General features: G+C 33.2%; 1 protein-coding gene across 10 annotated transcripts in view; it reads right to left on the bottom strand.

Moving 5' to 3' along the window:
- Nucleotides 1-12,427, bottom strand: part of LOC118065999 (collagen alpha chain CG42342-like) — an 82,292-nt gene that overhangs the window by 9,857 nt on the left and 60,008 nt on the right. For 2 of the 10 annotated variants that reach the window (XM_035081678.1, XM_035081686.1), the window contains exons 2-11: nt 9,192-9,271; nt 8,879-8,914; nt 6,662-6,697; nt 6,483-6,554; nt 4,847-4,900; nt 3,482-3,661; nt 2,887-2,949; nt 2,742-2,786; nt 2,302-2,407; nt 903-991 (exon numbers count right to left, since the gene is read on the bottom strand). In XM_035081678.1, the coding sequence (XP_034937569.1) occupies nt 903-991; nt 2,302-2,407; nt 2,742-2,786; nt 2,887-2,949; nt 3,482-3,661; nt 4,847-4,900; nt 6,483-6,554; nt 6,662-6,697; nt 8,879-8,914; nt 9,192-9,271 (761 nt within the window). Of the gene's footprint in view, nt 1-902; nt 992-2,301; nt 2,408-2,741; nt 2,787-2,886; nt 2,950-3,481; nt 3,662-4,846; nt 4,901-5,259; nt 5,347-6,413; nt 6,555-6,661; nt 6,698-8,584; nt 8,621-8,878; nt 8,915-9,191; nt 9,272-12,427 lie in introns of all 10 variants that reach the window. The other 8 variants (XM_035081676.1, XM_035081677.1, XM_035081679.1 and 5 more) reach the window with 8 other exon arrangements.

The raw sequence follows: 12,427 nt of genomic DNA, 5'->3' as shown, positions 1-12,427 counted from the left end.
TTCTTTTAAACAATTAATTCTGCCCTGAGTTATTAAGTCTATCTAAATTAAACAATTATTAATTATAAATAAAAAAAAAATAATATTATGTTAAAAATATCGCTGCCACCAAAATATAATCGAAATGATTTTGTGATATCAAATGAAAGAAAGAAAAGCGATGATTTTGACGATAAATAAATCTATAAATTAATTAAAAAAATAATAGACCAAGACGATAATTAAATGTTGAAGAAAAGCATAATGAATTAATATTAAAAATAAAAAGCCATGCTGATATTTTGACATAACAACTCCAATCATACGTCAAAGCGGCGATCGATTTTCAATTCTGAAGCATTTCACGGCTTTGTATAGAAATAGCTACACCCTTGCAAGGGTGACTCTCCGTTACGTGTAAATGCATGCATTGTCATGTGACGCGCGTCGGTCTTATGGAAGTGATATTAAAGACACGCCTGGGCATTCCTCGTGCCAGAGTATTTGACATGCAACAGACACATGCATTCGACATGGTCAAGGCAGCTTGAGGATTGTACAGGGAATTTTCTGAAGGAAGATGACCCCAGATTCATTTCTCGGGTAAGTTATAAATTGAAAGAAATTCTTTTCAGTCAATTTAATAAACGCTAAGTGACGTAAACTCTCTCGAGAGGTGGAGTGTGGATGTCATCCAGGAGTACTTATAACAGGAGTATATGCAAAAGTCTAGGGATTACAGGGGTGCTTTCCACATCAACGATGATCTCTAGACGACAGAGGGATTTTCTGTAAAGTAGACAAGCCCTCTGGCATCTGTTAACCAAGGTCGTCATGGAAGACACTGACCAAAAGGGGGATGTATCTGTAGCTCAAACATGATCCAGTGATCTCGATGGTCGGAGGACCTCGCTGAAGCTTACCTTTTTGCCTTGCTTGCCCCGAGGACCCTTTTCTCCGGGTGGACCGGGTGGTCCAATGGGACCCAAGTCTCCCTTTTCGCCTGGGGGTCCTGTAGTTTGGATTTATGTCAGCATATATATTAGTTATCGTCTCACTCACATTTTCTTATCGAAGCAGAGGAGACAGAATGATGGAAAAGTCGAGTAATAGAGACGGATTTGCATAGGATTTATATCCTGGCTTTTTGTCTTGGGGATCATTTGAAATATTTTTCATGCTTCTGTGCTTTATCTGCTCTTTTATCATCCGATCTTCTCCATTATTCGCGACTCGCAATTATTATTAGCGTTAGTCGGATTCCCGCACAAAAGGTTGGGGACAAAGGACGCTAAGCCGAATCGATAGACAGTAGGAAGGAGAAAATGGGGAAAGGGGGGAGACTGAAAAGACATTTTTCTTCGTCGTTGTGGTGAAATATCGACATCGATCGGTGTGCTGCGGAGAAAAGTATACGCAAAGGAAGGAAAAAAAAAGTTTAAGAAAAAAGGGTATAAAGTGAAAGGGAAAAGAAGAAGACTGTAGTCCGTCGGGCGCAATCTAAAAGTTACAATTGAACAAAGTTCTAATTGGCGAGAATACGTGAGCGGAGACGAAAGCCGCGATAATCGGCATGGAGCCTTTACCAAGCTAAAAGACTAAGTTTTACTTTGAAAGAAAAAAAATTTTAGATAGTTGTCGAGGACGCGTGGTCCCTTGATATGTGTGTCGTTAGAAATTAAGGAGTACGCCACTTAGACATCAATAAAATGAAACTTTTACATTTTTTTAAAGCACTATTAAAAAACTTTTATTACTCTGTTATAGTGTACTATGGATAAATTCACTATAAACTACTTCACAGTTTTCAAATGACACTTTTTTTTATGCTTTTACAGTTCTATGAAAAATTCAGAATATTTTTCCAATTATTTTTTTCCTCATGAAAGAATCATTTATCTTGTTTGTCAAACATTATACAGCACATAAAAATATATACTGATGTTCTAGCAAATTAAAATTTTTTAGAGCGCAAATTCTCTTGAATCATTCTTCAAGTTGATCTTTTTAAGAAACCTTGTAAACTAGTATAATTTAATTTTTATCAATCAATAAACGTTGATAATAAAATATAATTAAAATGGGAGCTAAACACAGAGTACATGATGAACGACTCAAATAAAAGATAATATAACGTAAAAAGATGATTGAGAAAGTTGTCACAGTGGCAATCCCCTTAGGGAAATTGAAGATGTCTGTCATCTCTCTATATATATTTATACACATAGCTACATTGATTTAACTATGTGTATTTAGCAAATGAGCCAGACATCATCAAACTGTAGAGTGTCATTTAGATAAAGTATTGACGTATTTACTTACCAGGCGGTCCCGGAGGACCTGGAGGTCCTTCGAAGGCTCCAGCAGGGATCTGCTTTCCGTCCAATGATGTTGTCAAGCCACGGTCACCCTTGTCGCCCTTGTCACCCTATTGACAAGACAATAATATACTCGTGAGCAAGTTTTTCGTCGTGTTAGTACGTGAAAGTGCTCGAGCATGAAAACACATTTGACTCTGATTTGAGATTGATTGTCGGCAGCCACAAGGGACCTGGAACCACGCCCAAAACCTAGTGTGTTACCCCTCAAGCGCATTTGGTGAGAGCGAAATGTGTTGTAATGTTAAGAGCAAGCGACGGCACACAACAATCTAGTTTCGTTAGTCGAGTTAGTCAAGTTTATATCCCCCGCGCACATAAGCGCACCAACACCTTTGGATAATATATCATGGAACACCACTTCGCAAAAGAACAAGCACTCACACGTCTTCCTGGAAAGCCACGGGTTCCATTGCGTCCTGGCATACCCTAAGAAAGAAGAGAGAAAAAAATGGAGATAAGACTGAGGAACTTGGAATCTTTGGAGTAACTCGAAACGTTTACTCTGCAAAAGATAGCAAAGTCTCACTGGAATCCCTGGATGTCCTGGTAATCCCGGCAATCCTGGAGGTCCGTAGTCACCAGATTTACCCTGTGCAATCACCCAGTCTATATTATGACAATGAATCGATGCTTTTCCCCCTCAAACTTTTTCATCTGAACACCAGACTTTTTAAAATATGACCATTTTAGTTAGTATTTGATATGTTCCTATCTTCCTTTCTTTATTTACATATATTAAAAATGTTGAGTTTATATAAGATGAAATAATAATGATACAAATATTTTTTAGTTGCTTTTGGTTAAGAAAAAATAATTTCAATCACCGAATTAAAGCCTGGACCTTTACCTAGGCGTGAGAATTCCTTTCACACTCGGTTTATAAATGACAATGCCTCACAACAAAATTTGTTTCACAATACCCAAGTTATTTTCTTGTATATCAGATTGTGAACTATACATCCCATTAATATTCTGAAGAGTATTAAAAACAGAAAAAAAACAATTTTTTACTCAATCAAAAAATTTTGAAAATGCTCCAAAACCCTTGCCAGACATATTTTACACTTAAATAATTTATTATAATTAAAAAAAACATATTTCTGAAGCAATAAAGGAATTACCTTGGGTCCTACAAGTCCTTGAGGTCCAATAGGCCCAAGTGGACCTGGGGGACCAGGTGGACCACGTTCTCCAGGAGCTCCTGTCTGTCCTGGAATTCCTTGTCTACCATCTTGACCCGCAATACCTTCAGATCCTTGTGGTCCGGGTGGTCCAGGTGGGCCTGGCTCACCTGGTTCTCCCTACATTCAATAAAAAAAATAAATCTCACATTCAGATGCGAATCTCTGACGTAGATCCACTGAGATAGAGATAAATCACACTCTCTTTTTCTTGGATCAAGAATACATTCCATTGTGTATTGTATTACAAAGCTCTAGACGACCAGATTGGTCGTCTGATGATCGATAATCTATAGCTAGTCTTGCAGAAAATAAATTGATGTCGAATTATGTACATTCTAGTGATGCAGTGAATATTAAATGCATTTATCATAATAATGTATCGCGTGCAAGTGGATAGAAGAATAAATACTTTCATGCACGCTCAAGCATTAGTAAGAGACCTTGCCTATGATTACTGTAAAAATAACCCTCTTGTAAGTTTATAGATAGATTATAGACAAACTATATTTACTGAAGGGTGATTCACCTATGAATTAGGGTAAACTGTATCCACTCATCTTGTAATATTTAACCATTTTATTTCTCTTTTATCTACGTTGTAATTTTATGGTTATTTGTAATCATTTCGATGCACACTTTTATTAAATATTCATCATGTTTTCATCATTACGTTATTTACTAATATTTGAGATATTCAACAATATTGTTAATGCAATATTGTATAAATTTATTAATATTTTATGAAGTAAACATATTTGTACTGCATCAAGTAAGGTATTTGAAAAATGTAATTAAATAGAATATAAAAATCCAACAGATTATTAAAACATTTTGTAAACTTGTGGAAATTAGTTGAGTTATTTAAATGAATCAATTAATTTGCTGTTCTAGATTTTTTCAATATTTCTAATGCATGCATTAAATTTTTTTTATCTGCTCTTAAACTGATTGCTTAGTATTAGCATAGCATATTAATCAAAGCTGATCGATACTTTTTGCAATTCAAAAAATAAATCCTTCCCTGAAGACATATTAATTACGAAAGCAGCATAGCTTATCCTACATGAGGATGTTTCAGATGGGTAAACATTCAAGTACATGCAGCAATCGATTAGTGAGATATAACTTGAAGGAAGGGAATGGTAGCCAAGCGAATAATTATTGCACACTTCAAATAACCGGATTTCGTCTTGTTTCAGAGGGTTTGATGTTGTCTGGCTTTAGAAGTTAGTTAAAAGCAAAAGAAGAGAAAAGAGTCCTGTCACGTTCAAGAAGTGTCCTAGTTGTAGTTGAAGAACTTACTTTCAACTGGATGATCGACTGCGCTGAGATATTAACTCCACGTTCTTGAAGGCCCTAAAAGTAAGGTAGGAAACTACTAAAACAACCAAATCTCTACTATAACTTAAAACTTAAAAAAACAACTTAAACGTTAGGATCAAGTCTGGATTTTTGGTACCGTCTTCTCTTGCATGTTCTTTTTCATGTCAGTTCCATTTATGTCACAACAAAATAAGGCACATGCCGACATATAAAATTCTAAACGATTTCATAGAGAAATCAATACCGCAAGCACCGCAAATAAATCCTGAAATAGCTACGGGATTTATAAATAAATATCTACAGAGAACGACGAATATATCAAAAGTTCAACTAAAACATAGAGCTAAGACAAAAATAAATACGAAGTGGGCCATTTTTCTAATTACGATTACCTTTAGTGCGACGATTTCCGCGTAGCCGAGTGTCCCACCGCGAAGCGTTGTCACCGACCTCTTTAACCCCAATCCCTGTGCATTGACCCGTAGGGGCGAAGAGATTCATTTTATTCGTCATGTTTTAATATTTTACATTGTCAAATATGTTGCGTGTTTATTTTTTGTGAAGCATAGTAACCTTCGTCAAGTATGTCGATGAAAATAAAATAACTATGGAATTTTCAAAATGACATACATTGAGCTTTAATATTAATGAAACCACTCATGTTGAAATATATCAAATGATGAACTTCTAATGATGAATTTCCATTTAATAAAACTATGTTACCATTAAAAAAAATATTTTTTTTTTTTTCGTTTTGCTGAAGATGAAAAAGAAGATAATAGTAGAATTTAAAAAGTTGTTTAGTATACGATGTTGAATAAGCTTTTTGAAAATCCTAAAACGAAACTCACGTCGAGAGTAACCTGTACTAAAAGCGTTAATATTTATTTGAAAAATAAAACCGCAAAGCTGACTTGAAATGAATACAAAATGCAGTAAAAATGTCAGGAAAAACCATGTCAACGTTTAAAAAGTGTAAAAATACTTATTCCAGTAAACAAACTTTTTTCCCTCAGTTTTTAAAATTTTATGGCAGTAAAAAATATATTTGAAAATGATTCCCTTTGATGCATGGTTAAATCATTTCTACATGAATGGTTTATTGAAAAAAAAAAAAAAAAATTATTCAGAAAATTATTTCATCAAAACCAATCAATAAAAATTTCCCTTTTGAATTGGATAGCTTTTAAGATGATAATAATTCATGATTAATCCATAATTTCTCTTTTAAAGACTTATTACATATTTCAATGTGTAATATAAAATGATAGAGATGAGCGATATTAATGATTAGTCAATGATTCTTGTATTCTGTTGAACCGTTTAGTAGTTTAGTTGTACTGATGTCTGTATATCCTTCATGAATTTCATGGTCATGAATACGTGACTTGAAAGATATTTTGATAAAAGAGGATGATGACTTGGCAGTAAAGGTAGAAGGTTACTTTGCTTCTTGTACTTTTTTTTTTTTCTTATTTGATGATATATACAATAATCGGACATGACATGAACACGCAATTGAATAAGAATCGGTGAGCCAGTGTACCGTCTGATACGTTCTTCCGTATAGAAGTATTTTTTTTCTGATAGAGTCCCCATTGTTTATGGTAGCTACCTTTACAGCTGAGAAAACGTCGAAGCCTGGACTTCCAAGTTCTCCCTTTTGTCCCTTGTCACCTGGTCGACCCTGTGATCAGAGAATGTCGATAAATTAATTCAACTTTAGTTTATTAATACAAAAAAAAAAAAAGAGAATAAGATTTAAACATGTAATCCTAGACTAAAATAACTTACCGGATCCCCTTTGGGTCCGTCTAATCCAATAGGGCCCTGAAATTTGACGACCATTAGTAAATATTATTTTAAAATCAGTGTAAACATTCGGCGAAGCAAAAAGAGTAGAGAAAAGAGGAGTTTATTAAAAAAAAATAATGACCTAGAAATTTCAAAGTGAAATCTGTAATGAATTTGAAAACAAAGTTGGTCTATATGTGCTTTAATAAGGTAATAAAAGTAGTTTTATTAAACTAAAAACAGTTGCTACCACATGTTACTATATTCCAATATCGTAACATGTGCTGCTCTTTTCAAAAAGTTTGACACTAACATCAGTTGATGGTTTTTGTTTGGTTCTTGTGAGTTTTCTTTTTAATATCATATCAAAAAGTTATTGGAAAGAATATAAACAACATTTAGACCAACTTGGAATTAATGCATAAGCTTATAAAAAATTCGATAAAGTGAGTTTTAATCCTATGCTTCCAAATATAATTGAAAATAAAACAAAGCTAGTTAGGTGGTGTGAGTAAAAATAATGAATTTCATGGGTTAACTGGTTGATTTAATAAAACAGAAATAAATACTACGATGAAATAACGAATTTAAGGGTATTTTGAGTTAACAAGCAAATTACAAATAAAATTTTGTATTATTTCATTGTGTAATATATCAATTGCAAGCTAGTTTTATTTTTTAAGCTGATTTTGTCATTCAATTTGTTTGTTTGATCTCATTGGTAGTGGAAAAGTTCATTTAAAATCATTTTTGATAAAATATATCAATGAAAAAAGACCATTACAATGATTGCTTTTTCATCATTTGTTATTTTAACGTAAAATCGAGAAAAATTTTTAATCATGTTAGTTTACTTTTTAAAACTATTCATCTAACTTTAAAGTACTCTCATCATGTTCCAATATTAAAACATTTTCAGGGTGTACTTGATAAATAATTGTACTCAACAATTCACCGTAGTGTTTATATTATAAAAAATTCATTCTTTTTCACTTATCATTTTTCAAGAGCTGTTTATTTAAGAATTTTCCAATAACTACTTAAAATCAATAGTTTATTTCATTGATAGTTTTTTCATTATTTTTTAACGAGTACATAAATTTCATTAATTGTACAATTGAACTTGAATCATTATCTACAATAAAATATATTGCACATTTATGTGCACGTGTTTGAATGGAATCACTCTAAAGATAATTGAATAATAAAGTTTTGATTAATAGAAGAAATAATATTATAAATTTAGAGATCAGGAGATCAGCAAACGGAACGCTTATAAGATTAGTTGAAATTTGATTTTCGGTCGACCACGAATCGAACGCGAACGAGGTGACCAATGAATGGGAATGTACGGTAGGGTTTCAACGAAGTTAGTTCACAAACACGAAAGGGTTATTGAGGTAGTCAGAGGCAGAGAAAGACACAAATGGAGTAGGAGGACCAAATTTCACGTTGCGTGATTCGGTCGTTTTGTGCTAGGGTAAATTGCATTAGTGGTTTGTCCACTGCATGCCGACGTCAAAGTCTGGATTTAAACAGCCTTTTTTCCCACTTGATTCTACCGCAAAATGTGTAAGTTTTATGACGACTAGAGCCATTATAATAAATCTTTATTTTATTTATAAAAAAAATTATACAACAGAGAAAAAAAGTTTCTCAAGTCAGTGAGTAGTTTAACTTTAAATTTTAAAAAAGAATTTGCAAAGTTTTTTTTTTTTATAATTTTCTTTTAAAAAGTTTAAGGAATGAAATTACTTTAAAAAATCTTCTCCAGATGAATTATTTATTTAATGTTTTTTTTTGTCAACAATTTTTCTCTTGTCTTCAAAGCCAGAATGGTATTGCAATTATATAAAACTTTTTTATCAGTGCACGAAAAAACACAACTAGTTAGCTATAAAGGGGTCATTTTTTGAATCTTACCATTTCACCAGATTCTCCTTTGTCCCCCTTAGATCCCTGAAATTCCAGGATTTATTGAAGATATTTTCCTGATTAATACACATTTATTTGTTTTTAACTAAACATCTAAATATACGTCTATTTAATGGACATTGACTGTTCAGATAAATGAAACCCCCAAATATTTGGAAGCAGCTGTATTATGACTAATGATGTATACAATAGAAGAAGAAAGAACTTATTAAAAGGGAAACGAAAGTACATAAAGTCAAGTAAAGGCAGAAAGCAAAATGATAAAACAAAAAAACAATATACCGGAAAACCATTCTTGCCCGGAGTCCCTGCAACACCCTAAAAAAAATGGGGATAAAACTAATTAAAAGGTTGGCTGAAAGGAATTAAAAAAAACTTTTTTATCCAATTTTCATGCGAATAAAATTAAAAAAGTAATTTTCCTCCATGCAGTAGTCAGTATTAACACCCCATGCACACTAATTAAATCCTCCAATATGTAATATATGTTTATAGAATTGTGTAGAAAGGCTCGAAACTTCATTTTCTTAATTGTATATCTATGTTGAGCTTTTCAACTCAAACACTAGTCGATTGACACTGAATATTGACTTACCGGTGGTCCGGGTTCCCCAGAGTCTCCTTTTTTGCCTTTTTTCCCTCTTTTGCCGGGTGGTCCTTGTTCACCAGGTGGGCCTAAAACAAAAAGGGGAAAAAATGGTAAGAAATAAAATTTTCGTAGGTATCTGCTAGACGACAGAATACAGTCATGAAGTGTAAGGAGAAAATGCGGAAAATCTGGAGGCCTTTAGAGTCTATTCCCGGTGAATCTCCGCACCCTCAAGCAATCGTAGTCGTCGTCGGGTCCTCTCTAAGAGGCAACGTAAACCTAATTTAAGGCGCAAGAGAGTGAGAAAAGGTTGAAAGACGCGGCCGAAAGAAGGCGAGATAATCGAGCTTTAAAAGCCAAAGCGTTGATCCTAGGGATCCCAACTGAACTTTTCCACTTTCTCTCTTATTCGCTCCCTCGTTTCAATCTTCCTTTGTATTTGTTCTTACGGTGCTTGTCTTCTTTGCTTCTACATTCTCAATTTTTCGATCTCTCTCCCAGGGGAAATCGTCTCGTCGGTTAGGAGCAGCATTTATTGTTTAGTTAAACACAAGAAACTTTTTTTCTGTTTACTGTTGATTATTTGAGTTTGCTTTGTATTAAGATAATAGAGATATAATTCATTAAATAATCGTCAAGAAAGATCGAATAAAATATTAATGGTGTACTAGATATTTCGAGTAATTGCTAGCATATATAATCGACCAAGTTCTTGTTAGTCTTGTATCTAACTTCTCGCATACGTTGTATTTTAGCATAGAAATTGACGTGGAAAGTTTGCTAACGTTTCTCATCCAACGCGTCAATCGTATTTGCGGTTTTTGAGATGAAACCAAGTGGCAACACTTTCATCATGTTGAAAAACATGTTGTTGATTCGCTTGAGCAGAAACAAGAGGGAGAATGTTAAGGAGATTCAGTCACTACGAGTCAGACTATTTTGACAAATACTAAGTTATACTTTTATGAGACAAATTTTCATGAGACTTTTGCAAGTAAAACCTTCTCTATAACTTTATTATGCCGGCTATATTTACTGAGAAAGCTTGTTATCCAAGAAATTATTCAAGTTTAACTGTTACTTTATTTACATATTTTTCAGTATCAAATTTAAGAGTTTAATTGTTTATGATGATACGTTAGAGTTCATGAAATTTTCATGAGATTCATGATTAATGAAAAAATTATTGTGAATGAACAATAGAGTTTGATTTTGTCATTAATGCATGATGAAAGGAAATGATAAATAGAAGAATTTTAAAATGAGTATTTCTATGACCATTTTTTGCAGCAAGTAAAAAATTTATTTGCATCTATAGAATGCTGATGAATGCTTTTTTTGGTGAACAAGGCTCAAGAAGAATCGAGGTTAGTGAAAAATGTTTTTTTTTTTCGTTGAAATATAAAACAATATTTCTTTGTTTCGATTATTCATTATTTGAATAAAATGTTGCAACAATATTTCCGTAAAAATGTATTCTGTTGATATAGGTTAACATTTAAATCTTTTTAACTTCATAAATAGTTGGAATAGGGGAATATTTTAAAAAATAGAGAGAAAATTTTTTGTGTGAATAAATAACGTATAAATGTATAATTTATTCTAATTTATTGCAGAGAATGCAACAGTTCCCTCATTAATTATGAATTTATTTCAACTCTTAATATTTCAAGTCTTAATCGCTATCATGTTGAACTTAATTTGAATTAAAAAGTTAGAAATGTAATATTTTTATCATTCATTAATATTGTAAAATTGATTAAAATTATCATCTCTTTATCGCCATAGTAATATTTTTTTCGTGTCAAAGAGATTACTTCTAGTAAGTAAAATTCGTTTACAAACACAATAAAAAAAGACGAGAAAAGTAATCATACACAGTTATAAAGCAGACAGAGACAAATAACAAAGAGTGGTATAAAATAAAGTCTGTAAGAATAAATAAAAAAAAATCAGTTGATAATTTACGTAAAAGTATACAATTTAAAATTTTACAATTTCAAGTTGGTTGTAGAAGTGCCGGAGGCGTCAGGATAATAAACTCGACGCAAAGGGAAGAGTTTATGGCACACTAAGGGTGGTAAGAGGGTGAACTGAGCAGGGAGACATTCCTTTGGTCGCGTATTCTCGGTAAATTGCGAATATCGTGACTTCCCACCCTTTTCTCTCTATCTCCCACCACTTTTTCCTCACTACCATCCCATCTCTACATTAACGACGCGACTCAAACCTCCACCCCTTACATCTGGGACGCTGGTTAATCGTCGAAACGAGCATGGAATTTCGGGTAGAAGCACGTTCATCCTTCTGGGCATGTAGACGACTACCCCTGCGGCCATCTTGACAATGTCCTTGTTGTTTATTTTCCTTCCTATCTTGTATTACACTTTATTTATGCCCTCTTCAAATGTATACCTAATTTCACTTTCATTAATTAACAAACATTTTTTCCTCATTTCTCTCAATTATCACATTGTCTATATAATTTTACTTTATTTCTAATTTGTTGCCACAAGTCTATAAATCTTTCGATTTACACTCCCCTGGTCATTTTAATTGCATTTAGTGGACTGTATTCGAGATTACAGCAAAAATTATCTCCCTCGCTTTATATTCAAACTCCAACCATTGAGTATTCTCTTTCCCTCGATGTTTTGCAATACTCCACCCTGTAGTCTCTCTCTTCGTTTTTCACCCCATCCTTATCGAATTTCCAGAATGACACACCGATAGGAATGTAGATAGAGAAAGTGAGACAACCAAAAAAGTCACATCGTATCTTCAATGACAACCCCTTTCTCATTACAACACCATTTCTCACTCCGTCGAAGCGAGTCGTTGATTATAATAATTTCTCAATAGCCGCAGGATAAAAATTGTCATGCTCACAATACTCAAAGTATAATCATGAATATCTACTATCCTCTATATCATTACTGACGACATAGTCATAGCTGTCTTTTATGTGCATAAGTAAAAGAAGACAATATATAAAATTCCAAAATATATTTGAATAATTCCCGGATCTTTTGGAATTACCTTTGTGTTGTGTGAATTTTCCTCAGTTCCTTAATTATTACGAATAGTCGAGTAGAAAGCACATGACCTCAAGGGGTTAATTAAACTGCAGCATCGTAAATTTTAAAGTGCATTCGCGTATGTATGTAAGTCTCGTGTATTTTTTCGCACTTGCATTTTTTTGGAAGCCAAAGAAACATGAAAAAAGGTACAAGAAAAAAAAA

The sequence above is a fragment of the Chelonus insularis genome, unplaced genomic scaffold (assembly GCF_013357705.1).
Source record: "Chelonus insularis isolate UGA/USDA-ARS -01 unplaced genomic scaffold, ASM1335770v1 contig_326_pilon, whole genome shotgun sequence".
NCBI classification, from domain to species: Eukaryota; Metazoa; Arthropoda; class Insecta; order Hymenoptera; family Braconidae; genus Chelonus; species Chelonus insularis.
The sequence above is the reverse complement of the archived record's forward strand: the minus strand, read 5'-3'. Positions and strand labels throughout refer to the sequence as shown.